The 20,275-nt window shown below is 44.4% G+C and overlaps 1 protein-coding gene across 1 annotated transcript in view; it reads right to left on the bottom strand.

The window, feature by feature from the left end:
- The window catches only part of nlgn3a (neuroligin 3a), a 195,209-nt gene that overhangs the window by 28,632 nt on the left and 146,302 nt on the right, over nt 1-20,275 (bottom strand). Inside the window, exon 4 of the mRNA XM_068047486.1 lies at nt 3,755-4,544. Coding sequence (XP_067903587.1) covers nt 3,755-4,544 — 790 coding nt within the window. The remainder of the gene's footprint in view (nt 1-3,754; nt 4,545-20,275) is intronic.

Genomic DNA, 20,275 nt, shown 5'->3' with positions numbered 1-20,275 from the left:
TCCCTATATTTCCCTACCACCTACCTATACTAGTGACAATTTATAATGGAACCATCTCTGGAACCATTCTCGTGAATCTTTTCTGTACTCTCTCCAATGCCCTCTCATCTTTCCTAACGTGTGGCACCCAGAACTGAATGCAGTACTCCAGCTGAGGCCGAACTAGTGTCTTATACAAGTTCAACATAACTTCTTTGCTCTTGTACTCTATGCCCCTATTAATAAAGCCCAGGATACTGTCTGCTTTATTAACCACTCTCTCAATCTGTCCTACACCTTCAATGACTTATGCACATATACACCCAGGTTCCTCTGCTCCTGAACCCCCTTTAGAATTGTACCCTTTATTTTATATTGTCTCTCCATGTTCGTCCTACTAAAATGCACCACTTCACATTTCTCTGCATTGAACTTCATCTGCCATCTATCCGCCCATTCCATCAACTTGTCTTTGTCCTTTTGCAGTTCTACACTATCCTCCTCACAGTTCACAAAGCTTCCACGTTTTGTACCATCTGCAAACTTTGAAATTGTGTCCTGTACACCAAGGTCTAGGTCATTAATATATATCAGGAAAAGCAATACCCCAGGTAACAATTTTTTTTTTTGCAGATCGTGACTATTTCCATTCCTGTTAAACCCCAATGGAGACTGGATACAGAAATGTAGTGATTGGTATTGGACAAGCAACAAAAAACTCAAGAGTTCAAATTCCACCACTGCATATTGGGAACATGAATACAATTAATTCTGGTCATTTGTGGGCTAGAACCAGAATTAAAATTACCCTGATATCTATTGGTTGTCACAAAATCTCAACTGGTTCACTGGTGTTCTTCAGCAAAGAGAACTTCTGCCACTGCTACCTGATTCTAGCCCAAACATTACATGATTGACTCTTACAGTCCTCAGAAACCACTCAGTTGTAAAACTAATTGCTTGAAGAAGGTTCATTAATGCTTTCTCAGGTCATCTAAGGATGGGCAGTAAGTGTGGCCTTGTAGACATTGTCTATGTCTTGGAAGCAAATAAAAATTATTTTTAAAAATCATGATTTTCCATGAGAAACTCGGTGGGAGATCCACCAATAATATAGTTTTGCATATGTCGGGCACATGCTGTCATGATTCTGTGTACCTTTATTTTCTCCTCGCCTGTCTATTGCACCTTGAAATCACATTTCTGACTATCTTGATTTCCACATCACTGGTCACTTCCATAAGTGGACCACATGTTTCCTATCATCAAAAGCATATCTTTACTGGCCAATATTTAATTATGCAATAGCATGACTTGAGGGCCTTACTGTTGTGTGTGTTGGATGCAGTGATCTCCCACCTGTTCCCTTACGATTCTCTTCTATTTCATATGATATGTAAGAAACATACCTCTGCTAGACACTTCATCTAATTCCAGCGATTTAAACCATATTACCAGATAAATTATGTGTTAGAGAATTAATCCCCTGTCCACCAAATTTAATTTAAAACCAATATCTTAATTAACTTCAAATTCCTCCTATGTACAACATGGAAAAATCTCAAAAGTTAACATGCACACTATAAATAACTTCAAACTCTTTTGCCATCATTTTAAAGGTTAAAACATAACTGAAAATAATGAGTCAAGAATGACCAATGAGTAAAGTTATGAATAAAGGAAACCAGAAGCAGGATATACAATTCACTGAAAAAATATGATGCTGATTTGAGCCACTATCTTGAATTACTTCCCCAGGTAAAGATTTACAAGTAAGAGTAACATTTACAACATAACCTAAACTCTTAAAAAAATTCTCAATAACATGCTTATTTCTCTCATAGATGTGACTGTCTGGTGCTGTAAATCCCAAGATAATGTTGTACTGTTAATGTGGCATTGAATTAGCAGCAATTTCCTGCAGTAGCAATTAGTTAGTTAGATCTTATGTTCTTTCCAGCAGCCACAGGTTGTCTATATCACGCCTGTGCATCTGGGTTTGAGTGGTGCGTTTTACCTGGATGTTTGGCCCAACTCCTAACCACTCTGTTGCCAGGAGTCACACTTTGTCATATGTAGTGCCCATTTTTGCCCGAACATGGACATCAAACCCTGCTTCCCCTCCCTACATGCCCACAGCTCTGAGGTTCTCTTATGTTCTGGAAGCATATATTAGTGCTTGACCTCTAGATCGAACAAGGCCCAATGCAATGGGATCTGGAGAGTTTAGTTTAAGAGCTGTTTGGTAGCACTGCAGCCTAGGTTGCCTGTCCACCACCTCAAAAGGCTTAGTAAGTGCCCATTATGGAACTGAGCACCTTACAAAAAGAAAAGAAAGATTTGTATTGATATAGTGCCTTTCACAACCACTGGACATCTCAAAGCACATTACAGCCAATGAAGTACTTTTTGAAGTGTAATCACTGTTGTAGTGTAGGAAATGCAGCAGCTGATTTGCCCACAGCAAACTCCCAGAAACAGCAATGTGATAATGGCCAGATAATCTGTTTTAGTGATGTTGATTGAGGGATAAATATTGGCCAGGACACCAGGGATAACTCCCCTGCTCTTCAAAATAGTGTCATGGGATCTTTTATGCCTCAGTTTAACATCTCATCCGAAAGACGGCACCTCAGTGCTCCCTCAGTGCTGCACTGCAGTGTCAGCCTTGATTTTTGTGGTCAAGCCCTTAAGTGAGACTTGAATCCAGAACTTTATGACTCAGAGGCGAGAGTGACACCAACTGAGCCACAACTGACACAAGCTAGAGTTATCAGGTAAAGTTCAGTAATAGTTGACCTCCGAAGGGCTGGCAGTAGGTATCCTACAATTGCTATCATATCGTTAAGCTAAGGAGGACAACACCAGATGGAACTCCCACTCCTATCATTACCTAAAGATTCTGCTAGAAAGTGTGCTTCAGTAAATGTCAGGTGAGGGCAAACTATGGCTCGGCTTTGATATTCATCTCACGTTTAACTAGCCTGCTGACAACATCTGGCTCACACATGAAAATGGCCAGTTGGGTGATATACTAGAGAACTGCCAGGACCTGTGGAACAAACTTCAGCTGGCTCTAATGTTGGCCGTGGCCCATGGATGAGACCAGGAAGGGGGAAGGAGGTGACTGAGAGGGAGGCACCCTTGCTCCTGTTGGTTTCACATGAAGATATATTTTAAAACAATTACATGCAGGCTTTTTCCATGGCCTTTAGCAGCCTCTTTATGTATTACTGGTTAAGCTGCTGTAGAGCCTGGAAAAGCAGTCATTGCTTGAGGCAGCGCAAGGGTTGAGTACTGTTAACTCGTTACGCAAATGGGTCGGAAATGGGTGCATGGAAAATGGGTGTGGGAAAGGCTATTAGGCCCAACAAGTTCAATTTCAATTTGGAATTAGGCTTGTGTTCATTTTAGGTAACCTCTATTGCTGCCTAAAAAACGGTCCTGCCAAGTTGAATAGTGGCATGGGTATGTGTGCAAATCTGGCGCAGGCTTTCCTACCACAAAATGTTCCACTGCATTGCCCACTTTACACCCATAGACCTGGCGCAACAAAGTTGAACTTCTACTCCAGGGACATTTTAGTCTGTTGGGCTCAGTACCACTTAGTAATGCATTATCTCACTGAGTCAGCAGAGGGAGCTCTTACAATGATCTGCCACACCAGTGCAAAAGGACTATTTTCTTCATGCACATTTCCATATTCTTGGGTTTGTATCCTTATGTCACCCTTACAGAACCAATAACTAGTATCATAAATAAATATGCTGCTTACCCTGTTTTGGCAAAATTTGTCCAGTACGTCATAACAACAGCACTGAGCATTACGTCATTTTTGGAAAAGTTGCAAGGGAATAGATCAGTCGGGCCAACCATAGGGATCCCAAAGACATAGGGTACTTCATCACCATGGGATGCGTCAGACCAGGCTGGTTTCATGTCACTCTGACAGTGATGGTAGAAGGCGTAGAAATATGTAGGAGAGCCATAACGAGCATGCAGATCAGCTGTCACCACTGCAGGCTCCACCCACTGATGATCAGTAAATAGAGCGACTAAGGTTTTCCGTCGTGTCTCAGGATTGTTGCGGTCTGCCCAGTCAGTGTACATGAATTTGATTGTTTCCCGCAGCGTATCCTTACCCTCAGGATAGCCATAAAGGTTATCCACAAACTTAGAAACAGTGAAATCAAAGTCGCTTCCAGATATTCCATCGTCCTGATCCACTATCCATTCCACAAATTTGAATCCTTCGCCTTGGTTGACTCCCAACATGATGTCATAATTTAGAAACTCTCCCTGCTCCATCAGAATTTCAGGATCATCTGGTATAACATCTCCGTCAATGACTGGGCCGAATGCAACATGATACTGTGCCGGCTTGATGTCCTGCTCTACTAGCTCCTTGAATGATTTCTGCCTCAGACAGTCCACCATGTCAAGGGTATCCAGCATGTTGCAGCCCACTTTCTCCGCTAGTAATCTTGTGTACTTTGCAGGCTGGTAATTCACTGCCCAACTCGATAAAGCTGACCCACTCTGAATAATGGCTCTTTGGAAAAGGCCTGAAGACAAAAATCAGAGAATACAGCAAATGAAAAATAAGAACTTTAGGAACTGGAAAACCTATTAGGCCCAACAAGTTAATCATTTTGTCAGATAACAACCCCTTCTCCCTATATCCCTCAATCACCTCCTTATTCTTCAGAAATGCATCATTTATACTGTCCATTTTATTGGCCTTCCAATGATAGCTTCCTTTAGTTCAATTCCCAGTTACTTCTTGGCAGGAATTCTATAACCTTGCCGAATTCTACTTCATTTCCCAGTAACTTGCTCAAACTTAACTCAAAATTGCACATGTCATGTCTTGTTTGACCACGAGCTGAACTTCTACCCTCACATTCTGTCCCTCTCCATGATTGCTTATTTTCACTTTCGTTACATTGCATGCCTCCACTGCAATTCACCCAACTGTTCCAGGAACTTCCAAGCTTGACTTCCAAAACTCCAACTTACATAATCTCCAACTCATCCAGAACCTGGTCACCTGCACCCTATTCCATACTATATTTATCAATCATTCTGTATTTGCCAACCTCCACTGGTTTTTCATATCCCAACACAATGATTTCAGAATCCTCATCCTTATTTACCATTCCATTCATTCTCTGCAACCTCGGCAATTATTTCAGTCAATATCCCAGACTTCTCTATCACCATCCCTGGGTATGTCCTGTCCCACAGGCAGGACAAGACCACCAGAGGTGGCAGCACTGCAGTAAGTAGTCAGGAGGGAGTGGCTTTGACAGAACTCAACATTGACTCTGGATGCCATGAAGTCTCATGCCATTGGGTCAAACACGAGCAAGGTAACCTCCTGCTCATTACCATCTATCACCCTCTCTCAGATGATGAATCAGCACTCCTCCATGTTGAACACAACTATAAAGAAGCACTTAGGGTTGCAAGAACACATAATGTGCTCTGGATGGGTGACTTCAATGCCCATCACAAAGCTGGCTCGGTAGCACCGATAGTGCGCAAGCTGGCCAAGTTCTGAAGGACAGGACTATGGCAGGTGGTGAGACAGCCAATGTGAGGGAAAAATCTACTTGAACTCTTCTTCACTAACCTACTGTCACAGATGCATTTGTGCATGTCAGTATTGGTAGGAGTGATCACCACACGGTCCTTGTGGAGATGAAGTCCCGCCTTCACACTTAGGACACTCTCCGTCGTGTTGCATGGCAACTTGCTAAATGGGATAGATTCAGAGAAGATCTGGTAGCTCAAAACTGGGCATCCATGAGGCACTCTGGGCCATCAGAAGCAGCAGAATTGTATTTAACCACAATCTGTAGCCACATGGCCCGAAATATCCCAAAGGAAGGTGGTTGTAGTTGTTGGAGGCCAATCATCTCAGGCCGAGGACATCACTGCAGAAGTTCCTCAGGGTAGTGTCCTAGACCCAACCATCTTCAGCTGCTTCATCAATGGCCTTCCCTCCATCATAAGGTCAGAAGTGGGGATGTTTGCTGATGATTGAAATGTTTAGTACCAGCAGCAAGACTGGGGCAATATTCAGGCTTGGGCTGATAAGTGGCAAGTAATATTTGTGTCACACAAGTGCCAGGCAATGACCATCTCCAACAAGAGAGAATCTAACCTGCTCCCCTTGATGTTCAATGGTATTGCTATTGCTGAATCCACCACCATCAACATTCTGGGGTTCACCATTGACCAGAAACTTAACTGGACCAGCCATATAAATACTGTGGCTACAGAAGCAGGTCAGAGTCTGGGAATTCTGCAGTGTGTAACTCACCTCCTGAATCCCAAAGCCTGTCCACCATCTACAATGCTCAAGTCGGGAGTGTGATGGAATACTCCCCACTTGCCTGGATGGGTATAGGTCCAATAACACTCAAGAAGCTCGACATCATCCAGGACAAAGCAGGCGGCTTGATTGGCACCCCATCCACGACCTTCAACATTCACTCCCTCCACCACCGGCACACAATGGCAGCAAGTGTACCATCAACAAAATGCACTGCAGCAACTCGCCAAGGCTTCTTCAACAGTACTTTCAAAATCAGAGACCTCTACCATCTCGAAGAACAAGAGCAGCAGACACATGGAAACACCACCACCTGCAAGATCCCCTCCAAGCCACACTTCATCCTGGCTTAGAAATATATTGCCGTCCCTTCACTGTCGCTGGGTCAAAAACCTGGAACTGCCTTCCTAACAGCACGGTGGGTGTACCTACACCAGATGACTGCAGCGGTTCATGAAGGCAGCTCACCACCACCTTCTCAAGGGCAATTAGGGATGGGCAATAAATGCTGAGCCAGCCCATCTACGTTCTCCTGGATGTCGCACCATCAAGGACTTCATCTGAGTTCCCTGTAACAGGAGTGCAGCGCAGTCATGCCCAGTGAATCACCACGTGCTAATCCCAACTCTATACTGGTTTCCAAAGTACGCGCAGTGCCAGCATCTCAGCTGCTGGCTGTGAGTGCCAAATCAAGTGACAGGGCCTTTTCATCTGCGGTGTGCTGTTGCTCTCTCTCTCTCATCCTGGGGCTGCTGTGGCTGGGCAGGCAGCACTTCTTGGGTGTCTGAAAGCAGAAAATCAGAAGGGAAAGGTTGCGGTGAGGGAAGGTGGGTGGGGTGTAAATCAAGAGTTCCATGGTCACACAATCGGCAGTTTGATCATAATGCCAGATAGCAGGATGACGGTGAGCTGGTAATCAAGAATAGGCATAAGGCAGGAACATACCATCATCCTCAATGTTCTCAGTGACATGGGCTCTGTCGCAGCCAGCCCTATGATGCGGTGAACCATCTCCTCAGTAGGACCCAGGAGATGCAGGTGTCCTTGTTCCCCACCAGCTTTGCTCTGCTCCTTTCCATTGTGTGCCACCTTGTCCTGCAAGAGAGGGAAGAAGGTCAGTGATTGTGTAGCATGGATTTGGGTGATGTGGCTACCATAGCTGAATGGCTGAATATGTGAAGGCAGTGAGGGGTGTGTGAGAGGCTGGTAGCATTGGTAGGTACATGAGGGTAAGGTGAAGCATCTGGATGTAAGGCGTAAGTCTGAGTACCAGGGGTGCTGATGGGTAGGTGATGCGGGTGTGGTGCATTGAGCAATGTGAGAGGCTGGTGGAGTGGTGAGTAGGAGACATCATGTGAAGTTGCATTCACTGACCTTGACCACCCATCATTGCTGCCAGGTCCTTGAATCCAGACGCTGGGAATTAACCTCCCTGCTTCCAATCCCTTCTGAGGGTTGTCCTTAAGGGCCTCCTGCCCCATACCACGCCCCCCCTCCCCACAACAGAAACATGATATTTCTCCTCCTGTCCACCTCCAGTACGAAGGCCTCCAGCACTGCTTCTGTGACTCTCGAGCTCCTTCTCTCCCCTGGTATTCCATTTTTCGTACTTAGAATTGCAGCAATAGTATTCAGCAGCAGCCTCCTGTCATTCTGTGCAGTTTCCCTTTAAGAGGGACAGACTTCCTTTAAGAACAGGAAGCTGGCTGCATCATGTTCTCTCAGCACAATGGTGCTTAGTCCCCTGTTGAGTGCTGAGGCAGCAGGCAGTGCTGGATAAAGGCCGGCTACCCGACCCGAACCCGACGGTCGTGTCGGGTGCGGAAAAAATGGAAGGACTCGGGCCAGATTGGGCTCGGTGTTGGATGTGATTCTTTCAGGCTCGGGTCCGGTTTCATTTGCAGACCTGAGCCGGCCTTCAGCGCGGGAGCCTCCTGGCACTATGCTATGATATTGGAAATGAGGTGGCACCACCAAATATGCATGCTGCCCACCTCCACTACGAATTGTGACCCCTGTGGCCGATTATTGGCACGATCCAATTTTTAGCCCTGTGTCTTCTGTCACCTCACTTACATTCTCTCTTACGTCCTTACTGGTTGTTCCTGTTACATTAAAGTGCTATATAAGCTTTCTAGAAGTTGTCCTTATTCCTGACTTACTATTTTTCCACTTGCGAGTCTGATATTTGAACCAAGAGTTACAGAATTGTGGAAGAAGTTACCAGTTACACTGATGCAGAAATATTATAACATGTCACACATAACTCTGCTGGTAAATTGGAGCTGTGTCTTTATAAACCACAAATTTAAGTTGTTGTTAAGTAACTTAAGTGAAAAAATTATTAGGGGATTAACAAAGCATTACATATCTATGGCATGAATGTCACATTCATAATTAATTGAATTTGAAAAGGTCTGAGTTTTCCCAATTCCCAACAGTTTCCAATTTCTGATGTTTTATTTAATGCGATTGTCTGCCTCTCCTTTCTGCTACAATGCAATTATACTTTTGATTTAGTCCCCTTAGCTTCAATGTTATTTTAGAAGCAAGCTTCTGGTAACTGTGATCGATCTACATAAAACCCTCTCTTCAAAAAATCCAGGACCATCAGAAATGGATTAGAAATCACATTAGTTTTAGGACAGTGGTTGGATATTTTATGGAAACTGATGTGATCATGGCGCATATCTGAATAAACACACATGACTAATAATTACCAAGGATTGTATTGTGACCTCTGAGGCTATTTCAACTTTTAACTTGCTGGTACAACGTTATTAATGGTTTGTTACTCTCAATGAGAAATATTCCTCCCACAATCAACACCATCAATAAGCAGAGTAACATTTTACATATGTTTTTGGATTGTAGCTGTCGTAGAATGACTACATTTGCTTACAGAACTACAGTGACTAAAACTCTAAAGCCATGTACTATGTTATTGTCAGTGACACAGGGGTACATCTGCCTCCAAGTAGCTTGGTTTCCTCTTTCATACAAAGTACTTTCCCCCTCAACAACACTTGATCCCCCATAAAGCCTATATCTATCCAAGGTTAAATACTCTTCCATTATCTGAGCTCTTGTAACAGCTTTCTCACAGCCATTGACAGGTTACAAGAAAAGGCTTGCCATCTGATAGGCATCCGTCTCACCTCCAGCCTCTGATTCCTCTTGCTCTCTCTTTGCCAGCACCTTTTGTGTCTTTATTTGATTAATATTAGAGCTTCTCTGATTCTCCAAATATTATGGTTCTGATTGCTTTTCCTTCTTCTTTCATCCTCCCTGTATTGATCTCACGGTCCATCTTCCCCACCTCCTACTACAACTTGAGCTTTCATGAGACTTCAAAACTTTGGAAATCCTCATCTCCCAGACTTTCCTTCCTCTAAAGGACTTTCGTTTTATAAGTATATTAAGGGCAAGAGGATAACCAGGGAAAGGGTAGGGCCCATTAGGGACCAACGTGGCAATCTTTGTGTGGAGCCGGAGGACATAGGTGAGGTTTCAAATGATTATTTTTCATCGGTGTTCACTATGGAGAAGGACGATGTAGGTGTAGAGATCAGGGAGGGGGATTGTGATATACTTGAACAAATTAGCATTGAAAGGGAGGAATTATTAGCTGTTTCAGCGGGCTTAAAAGTGGATAAATCCTCAGGCCCAGATGAGATGTATCCCAAGCTGTTATGTGAGGCAAGGGCGGAGATAGCAGGGGCTTTGACACAAACTTTCAAATCCTCTCTGGCCACAGGAGAGGTATCAGAGGACTAGAGGACAGCGAATGTGGTACCATTATTCAAGAAGGGTAGCAGGGATAAACCAGGTAATTACAGGGCGGTGAGTCTAACATCAGTGGTTGGGAAAATACTGGAACAAATTCTGAGGGACAGGATTAATCTCCACTTGGAGAGACAGGGATTAATCAGGGATAGTCAGCATGGCTTTGTCAGGGGGAGATCCTATCTAAATAACTTGATTGAATTTTTCGAGGAACTGACTAAATGTGTCGATGAAGGTAAAGCAGTAGATGGATTTCAGTAAGGCTTTTGATAAGGTCCCGCATGGGAGATTGGTTAAGAAGGTAAGAGCCCATGGGATCCAGGGCAATTTGGCAAATTGGATCCAAAATTGGCTTAGTGGCAGGAGGCAAAGGGCTTTTGCGATTGGAAGCCTGTGACCAGTGGTGTACCACAGGGATCGGTGCTGGGACCCTTGCTGTTCATAGTGTACATTAATGATTTAGACATGCATATAGGAGGTATGATCAGCAAGTTCGCAGATAACATGAAAATTGGTGGTGTTGTAAATAGTGAAGAGGAAATCCTTAGATTACAGGGAGATATAGATGGGCTGGTAAGATGGGCGGAGCAGTGGCAAATGGAATTTAATACTGAAAAGTGTGAGGAAATGCATTTTGGGAAGACTAACAAGGCAAGGGAATATACAATGGATGGTAGGACCCTAGGAAGTACAGAGGGTCAGAGGGACCTTGGTGTACTTGTCCATAAATCACTGAAAGCAGCAGCACAAGTAGATAAGGTGGTTAGGAAGGCAAATGGGATACTTGCCTTTATTAACCAAGGCATAGAATATAAGAGCAGGGAGGTTATGACGGAGCTGTATAAAACGCTAGTTAGACCATTGCTGGAGTACTGTGTACAGTTCTGGGCACCACACTATAGGAAGGATGTGATTGCACTGGAGAGGAGATTCACCAGGATGTTGCCTGGGCTGGAGCACTTCAGCTATGAAGAGAGACTGAAAAGGCTAGGGTTGTTTTCCTTGGATCAGAGAAGGCAGAGGGGGGACATGATTGAGGTGCACAAGATTATGAGGGGCATTGATAGGTTAGATAGGAAGAAACTGTTTCCCTTCGCGGAGGGATCAAGAACCAGGGGGCATAGATTTAGGGTAAGGAGCGGGAGGTTTAGGAGGGATTTGAGGAAAAAAATTTTCACCCAGAGGGTGGCTGGAATCTGGAATGCACTGCCTGAAGAGATGGTGGAGGCAGGAACCCTCACAACATTTAAGAAGTACTTAGATGAGCACTTGAAACGCAATAACATACAAGGCTACCGGCCAAGTGCAGGAATATGGGATTAGAATAGTTGGGTGCTGGATGGCCAGCACAGACACGATGGGCCGAAGGCCCTGTTTCTGTGCTGTATAACTCTATGACTCTAAAACCCAAGGTTAGAGTAATCTATCCTTTACTTCCTGATTTACCTGATTTTTATTTTATTATTTGATTCTATCATTTCATTGTTGTTTCTGATGGTGCTAACATTTCTGTTGTTCCCAGTGATGAATGGCATTATTAATGTTTTACTTTTACTGCTGGGTTATGCTCTATACTATAGTAGTATTATCCTATTAACCTTGATAACTTGGTATTACCCTCATCATGTTACAGTAATATTGTTACTGTCAAACCCACAGATATTTAAACCTTACTTAATTGGTTACAATCCCAGTTACAAGCTCATTTAATAACACTTGTGGACCCACCATTTCTATTACCCACAATTAACCAAAGGTTTAGCAGGAAAAAAAAGCTTTGTGTGAGGCATTAAAACTACATAACATTTCTTTAACTTGCATTATACATCTCTACATTTCCATCCCGAAGATAGAAACTAAACGATATGTGTAACATCAAAAATTGGGAGCACCTGCTTGGATGCCATTTTCTATTATCTACGACAAAGCCCCCTCTTCCATTTTACTGATTTTCGGGCTCATTACTTCAAAATGCTTGCTTATAATAACAGCTGAGAATTCCACTTTTAAAACCCAGAAGATATTAAGCAGTTGATACTGTCTTGATTCAGAATTAATATGTGCCCTATTGCACACACTTCAGCCCTAATTTTTAACCTGAAATGGGTATCAGACTGGAGGTGGGGGGGGGGGGGGGGTGTAATGAGAAGTTTCTATGTAGTCTGATGCAAGATCTTAAGGGACATCACTGTGTAGTTTTGGTCTCCTTATCTGAGGAAGGATGTTCTTGCTATAGAGGGACTGCAGCGAAGGTTTACCAGACTGGTTCCTGGGATGGCGGGACTGACATATGAGGAGTGATTGAGTCGGTTAGGATTATATTCGCTGGAGTTCAGAAGAGTGAGGGGGGAATCTCATAGAAACCTATAAAATTCCAACAGGACTTGACAGGGTAGATGCAGGAAGGATGTTCCTGATAGTGGGGGAGTCCAGAACCAGGGGTCATAGTCTAAGGATATGGGGTAAACCTTTCAGGACTGAGATGAGGAGAAATTTCTTCACCCAGAGAGTGGTGAGCTTGTGCAATTCGCTACCACAGAAAGCTGTTGAGGCCAAAACATTGAATGTTTTCAAGAAGGAGTTAGATATAGCTCTTGGGTTTGAAGGGATCAAAGGGTATGGGGCGAAAGCCGGAACAGGCTACTGAGTTGGATGATCAGCCATTTGGCTCAAAGGGCCAAATAGCCACTCCTGCTCCTATTTTCTATGTTTCTATCACTATTAAAGGCAATCACACAACATCCTCCTTCTTTCCAAAGATGTCATGTATGCTAAAAAAAGAAACATATAAAATTAGATAACATTAAAATTATTTGCAAATGGATAGAGATGGTGAAGTTTATAGATATAAAGGCTCAAAAGTCCAAAAATTATCTTGGTGGTTTGATAACTCTTGCTTGGGGAGTTTGCGACTCATCCGTTGCTGTTCTTTCTGAAGTTTCTCCTTCTCTGCTTCAGTTTCTGTTGCTCTGCCTTCAGACTGCTAACATACTCAGTTGCTTTTCTCAACATGACTATTTCAGGGCCTTGTCATTCTTGGAAAGTTCCAGCAACTCATCTAGAAGAGCCAACAATGCTTCAACTCATTCCTCCTCTGCCTCTTCAGGACATAGCGTGTCCTTTGCCTCTCCTCATCCTCCGTGTCTGAAGACTTGGGGCTCATGGTCGAGGGCTTTTTGGGGGAAGAGTACTTGGTCTCATGGCGATACTTGTCCTGTTCATTCTGGCTTGTTGTGGCGCTGGCGGTTCTCTATAGAGCATAAGTAAAGGTGCGACATATTTGTGCTGTTGCTGGGTTTTCCAACTGCATCATTTGATGCTAGTCAGAGTCTGTGAGTGGGTTCCGATACTTGGAGATTTCCAATGCTCTCATGGATGGTTATGATGTTGAGGTCTTTACATGCTGGTAGTCCTGCCACTGCTGGTCTGCTTGAGTCTACTAGGTAGAATGTTTGTGGTTTCCATGCTGACTTGCCCATAGCTGCATTGCATGGTTACTGTGCCACTGCAAGGGATGGATGACCCATTATATGCAGAGAACTTGGCATTTGTCAGTTGTATCATTGATTTCCAATGACTCCAGTAAATATCTTTGAGGATTCGGACTTGTAGGATATTTGCACTACTGCCGGTGTCAATCTTGACCTTAAGTGTATGCTTGCCAGATTTCTTTGGGCACATGATGTTTTTAGTGGCGAAAGCTTCCAATTGTTTGACTTCATCAACATGATGTGTTAGGTTCACATGTGGAATGCCTGTTCGTCTTCTGTCTGAGAACTACTTCTCTCTGAGTCTTATAGAAAATAGAAAATAGAAAATACAGCACAGAACAGGCCCTTCGGCCCACGATGTTGTGCCGATCCTTTGTCCTCTGTCAAGGACAATTTCATCTATACCCCATCATTCTCCTTTATCCATATACCTATCTAAAAGCCGTTTGAAAGTCCCTAAAGTTTCTGACTCAACAACTTCCCCAGGCAAGGCATTCCATGCCCCGACCACTCTCTGGGTAAAGAACCTTCCCCTGACATCCCCCTTATATCTCCCACCCTTCACCTTAAATTTATGACCCCTTGTAACGCTTTGCTCCACCCGGGGAAAAAGTTTCTGACTGTCTACCCTATCTATTCCCCTGATCATCTTATAAACCTCTATCATGTCACCCCTCATCCTTCTCCGTTCTAATGAGAAGAGGCCTAGAATGTTCAGCCTTTCCTCGTAAGACTTATTCTCCATTCCAGGCAACATCCTGGTAAATCTCCTCTGCACCCTCTCCAAGGCTTCCACATCCTTCCTAAAATGAGGCGACCAGAACTGCACACAGTACTCCAAATGAGGCCTTACCAAGGTCCTGTACAGCTGCATCATCACCTCACGGCTCTTAAATTCAATCCCTCTGCTAATGAACGCTAACACCCCATATGCCTTCTTCACAGCCCTATCCACTTGAGTTGCAACTTTCAACGATCTATGCACATAGACCCCAAGGTCTCTCTGCTCCTCCACATGCCCAAGAACCCTACCGTTAACCCAGTATTTTGCATTCGTGTTTGTCCTTCCAAAATGGACGACCTCACACTTTTCAGGGTTAAACTCCATCTGCCACTTTTCAGCCCAGCACTGCAACCTATCCAAGTCCCTTTGCAGACGACAATAGCCCTCCTCGGTATCCACAACTCCACCAACCTTTGTATCATCTGCAAATTTACTGACCCACCCTTCGACTTCCTCATCCAAGTCGTTAATAAAAATCACAAACAGGAGAGGACCCAGAACTGATCCCTGTGGCACGCCACTGGTAACTGGGCTCCAGGCTGAGTATTTACCATCTAAGACCACTCTCTGCCTTCTATCAGTTAGCCAATTCTTAATCCAACTGGCCACATTCCCCACTATCCCATGCCTCCTGACTTTCTCCATAAGTCTACCATGGGGGACCTTATCAAATGCCTTACTAAAATCCATGTACACCACATCCACTGGTTTACCCTCATCCACTTGCTTGGTCACCTGCTCAAAGAATTCAATCAGGCTTGTGAGGCAAGACCTACCCCTCACAAAACCGTGCTGACTGTCCCGAATCAAGCAGTGTCTTTCCAGATGCTCAGAAATCCTATCCCTCAGCACCTTTTCCATCAACTTGCCTACCACCGAAGTAAGACTAACTGGCCTGTAATTCCCAGGGTTGTTCCTATTCCCTTTCTTGAACAGGGGCACAACATTTGCCACCCTCCAATCACCTGGTACCACCCCCGTCAACAGAGAAGATGAAAAGATCATTGCCAGCGGCTCTGCAATTTCATCCCTTGCTTCCCATAACATCCTTGGATATACCCCGTCAGGCCCGGGAGACTTGTCTATCTTCAAGTTATTCAAAAACCCCAACACATCTTCCCTCCTAACGAGCACTTCCTCGAGCTTACCAGTCTGTTTCACACCGTCCTCTTCAGTAATACACCCCTTCTCATTCGTAAATACCGAAGAGAAGTACTCATTCAAAACCTCACTTATGTCTTCCGGCACAACACACAGTCTCCCGCTATTGGCGCAAGTCTATTTCGCCATGGACTTCATTTATCAGTTTGCTTTATGCAGGTCTCTGGTGCTTTCCTTGCTGCTGTTGCAGTATTGCTGTGCTTGTCTTCTGTTGACTCGTGTCCTACCATGGCGTCAGGCCACGACTTTCGAGTCAGAATTCCTACATAGGCGGGCCCGGTGTCCTTTTACACCACACACCCTGCACAGGTCTCAAAATGCAGGGCAATTTCGCCATGAATGGGACATATCTCACTGACTACACAGCTTGTTTGCTCATTTCAACCTGGTTATGGTGCCGATATTGTTGGCTGCATCTAGTGCTTGTAGGTGCTGTGGTCTAGCTACAATGGCTTCGTATATCCTGACATTTTCCAGCAGTGAGTCAATACTGTGAACTTTTTCCCTTAGAGGTCCTTCTGAAATGCTTCAATGGGTGGTAATATGATCACCAGCTCCATTATTCAGTCTGACAGCTCAGCTTCTGAAAAATCGCATTCGTTGCCCTTATTACGACATCTGCTGATGAACTGGTCTATTGATTCCTGTGGCTGTGGTCTGTAGGACATCAATTCTAGGCGGTGAATTCTGAAATTCACTCGTAACAGGGGCTGATCTTCCAGCACTTTACATATCATTGTGGGATCTTTCTGGCCCTCTTCAGATAATCCAGAGGTATTGATTCTGTGCAATCCTTCATTTCCAATCAGTATCATTATTTTTATGAAAGAAAAATACTGCGGATGCTGGAAACCTGAAATAAAAACAAGAAATACTGGAAATACTCAGCAGGTCTGGCAGCATCTGTGGAGAGAGAAGCAGAGTTAACGTTTCAGGTCAGGTCACTGACCTGCATTTCTTGTTTTTATTTCATTATTTTTATAGCCTGTTTTTCTGATTCTACAATTACTTGGTCTGTAAAGCATAATTGCATTCTCTGTTGGAACAGTTTGAACTCAGAAAGGATATCCAAGGCTTTCCAGTTCCTGCTGAGAAAATTTATATCCATCTTTCTGCTGTTCGTTTTCTTTAAAACTTGCTTTACGACCTGGTTCTGTGACTCTGTACTGCTTCCCTTTAAAAAATATCCTGTCTGTTCTCTAGACTAGCTGCTTTGATTGACAGAAGCAAGTGTTTGACAGTGCTTGTTGCTTTATCTAGCTTCTTGCACTCTAGTCTGTCTGTTTATACAACTGTGCAATAGGCATTTCAAGTCCTTTTTAGCTAGAGTTTGTTTATACAGTAGATCAATGGGTAATTCTTCACGCTTGAATGGTTTATGAGTTTTTTAAAAACTTTTGCTGAGGGAGTGAAAGCTCTTCAGCATTCAAGTGATTTAATGGTTTCTTTTTATAGCTCTAGCTCTGGAGCTGCGGATGGACTCACTTTGGATCATCCGCGATGCTGAGGAGGTCGTGGATAGCACGTTTAGCGAATTGGTCACACCGCAGATTAGGATTGATGAGGGAGAAAGGAAATGGGTGACCAAAAGGCAGAGAAAGAGCAGGAAGGCAGCGCAGGTATCCCCTGCGGTCATCTCCCTCCAAAACAGGTATACCGTTTTAGATACTGTTGGGGGAGATGGCTCACCAGGGGAAGGCAGCAGTAGCCAGGTTCATGGCACCATGGCTGGCTCTGCTGTTCAGAAGGGCAGGAAAAAGAGTGGAAGGGCTATAGTCATAGCGGATTCGATTGTAAGGGGAGTAGATAGGCGATTCTGTGGTCGAAAACGAGACTCTCGAATGGTATGTTGCCTCCCAGGTGCACGGGTCAGGGATGTCTCAGATCGGCTGCAGAACATTCTGAAGGGGGAGGGTGAACAGCCAGTTGTCGTTGTGCACATAGGCACCAATGATATAGGTAAAAAATGGGATGAGGTCCGACAAGCAGAATTTAGGGAGTTAGGAGCCAAGTTAAAAAGTAGGACCTCAGAGGTAGTAATCTCAGGATTGCTACCAGTGCCACGTGCTAGTCAGAGTAGAAATGAAAGAATAGTCAGGATGAATGCGTGGCTTGAGAGATGGTGCAGGAGGGAGGGGTTCAGATTTTTGGGACATTGGGACCGGTTCTGGGGGAGGTGGGACTATTACAAATTGGACGGTCTACACCTGGGCCGGACTGGAACCAATGTCCTTGGGGGTGCTTCTGCTAACGCTGTTGGGGAGGGTTTAAACTAATGTGGCAGGGGGATGGGAACCAAATGAAGAGGTCAGTGGACAGTAAGGAGGTAGTAACTAAAGCCTGTAAGGAACTAGAGAATGAAGTCAGCGTGACTAAGGGGAAGAGTAGGCAGGGAGCAGATGATGAAAGCAAAGGGACTGGTGGTCTGAGGTGCATTTGTTTTAATGCAAGAAGTGTAGTAGGTAAGGCAGATGAACTTAGGGCTTGAATTAGTACCTGGGAGTATGATGTTATTGCTATTACTGAGAATTGGTTGAGGGAAGGGCACGATTGGCAACTAAATATCCCAGGATATCGATGCTTCAAGCGGAATAGAGAGGGAGGTAAAAGGGGTGGAGGAGTTGCATTACTGGTCAAAGAGGATATCACAGCTGTGCTGAAGGAGGGCAATATGGAGGACTCGAGCAGTGAGGCAATATGGGCAGAACTCAGAAATAGGAAGGGTGCGGTAACAATGTTGGGGCTGTACTACAGGCCTCCCAACAGCGAGCGTGAGATAGAGGTACAAATATGTAAACAGATTATGGAAAGATGTAGGAGCAACAGGGTGGTGATGATAGGAGATTTTAATTTTCCCAACATTGACTGGGATTCACTTAGTGTTAGAGGTCTAGATGGAGCAGAATTTGTAAGGAGCATCCAGGAGGGTTTTCTAGAGCAGTATGTAAATAGTCCAACTCGGGAAGGGGTCATACTGGACCTGGTGTTGGGGAATGAGCTCGGCCAGGTGGTTGAAGTTTCAGTAGGGGACTACTTTGGGAATAGTGATCACAATTCCGTAAGTTTTAGGATACTCATTGACAAAGACGAGAGTGGTCCTAAAGGAAGAGTGCTAAATTGGGGGAAGGCCAACTATACCAAAATTCGGCAGGACCTGGGGAATGTAGATTGGGAGCAGCTGTTTGAAGATAAATCCACATTTGATATGTGAGAGGCTTTTAAAGAGAGGTTGATTAGCATGCAGGAGAGACATGTTCCTGTGAAAATGAGGGATAGAAATGGCAAGATTAGGGAACCATGGATGACAGGTGAAATTGTGAAACTAGCTAAGAGGAAAAAGGAAGCATACATAAGGTCCAGGCGGCTGAAGAAAGATGAAGCTTTGGCAGAATATCGGGAATGTAGGACCAATCTGAAACGAGGAATTAAGAGGGCTAAAAGGGGTCATGAAATATCTTTAGCAAACAGGGTTAAGGAAAATCCCAAAGCCTTTTATTCATATATAAGGAGCAAGAGGGTAACTAGAGAAAGGATTGGCCCACTCAAGGACAAAGGAGGAAGGTTATGCGTGGAGTCAGAGAAAATGGGTGAGATTCTAAACGAGTACTTTGCATCGTTATTCACCGAGGAGAGGGACATGACGGATGTTAAGGTTAGGGACAGATGTTTGATTACTCTAGGTCAAGTCGGCATAAGGAGGGAGGAAGTGTTGGGTATTCTAAAAGGCATTAAGGTGGACAAGTCCCCAGGTCAGGATGGGATCTATCCTAGGTTACTGAGGGAAGCGAGAGAGGAAATAGCTGGGGCCTTAACAGATATCTTTGCAGCATCCTTAAACACGGGTGAGGTCCCGGAGGACTGGAGAATTGCTAATGTTGTCCCCTTGTTTAAGAAGGGTAGCAGGGATAATCCAGGTAATTATAGACCGGTGAGCCTGACATCAGTGGTAGGGAAGCTGCTGGAGAAGATACTGAGGGATAGGATCTATTCCCATTTGGAAGAAAATGGGCTTATCAGCGATAGGCAACATGGTTTTGTGCAGGGAAGGTCATGTCTTACCAACCTAATAGAATTCTTTGAGGAAGTGACAAAGTTGATTGATGAGGGAAGGGCTGTAGATGTCATATACATGGACTTCAGTAAGGCATTTGATAAGGTTCCCCATGGTAGGCTGATGGAGAAAGTGAAGTTGCATGGGGTCCAGGGTGTACTAGCTAGATGGATAAAGAACTGGCTGGGCAACAGGAGACAGAGAGTAGCAGTGGAAGGGAGTTTCTCAAAATGGAGACGTGTGACCAGTGGTGTTCCACAGGGATCCGTGCTGGGACCACTGTTGTTTGTGATATACATAAATGATTTGGAGGAAAGTATAGGTGGTCTGATTAGCAAGTTTGCAGACGACACTAAGATTGGTGGAGTAGCAGATAGTGAAGGGGACTGTCAGAGAATACAGCAGAATATAGATAGATTGGAGAGTTGGGCAGAGAAATGGCAGATGGAGTTCAATCCGGGCAAATGCGAGGTGATGCATTTTGGAAGATCCAATTCAAGAGTGAACTATACAATAAATGGAAAAGTCCTGGGGAAAATTGATGTACAGAGAGATTTGGGTGTTCAGGTCCATTGTTCCCTGAAGGTGGCAACGCAGGTCAATAGAGTGGTCAAGAAGGAATACGGCATGCTTTCCTTCATCGGACGGGGTATTGAGTACAAGAGTTGGCAGGTCATGTTACA

The sequence above is a fragment of the Heterodontus francisci genome, chromosome 15 (assembly GCF_036365525.1).
Source record: "Heterodontus francisci isolate sHetFra1 chromosome 15, sHetFra1.hap1, whole genome shotgun sequence".
Classification (NCBI taxonomy): Eukaryota; Metazoa; Chordata; class Chondrichthyes; order Heterodontiformes; family Heterodontidae; genus Heterodontus; species Heterodontus francisci.
The sequence above is the reverse complement of the archived record's forward strand: the minus strand, read 5'-3'. Positions and strand labels throughout refer to the sequence as shown.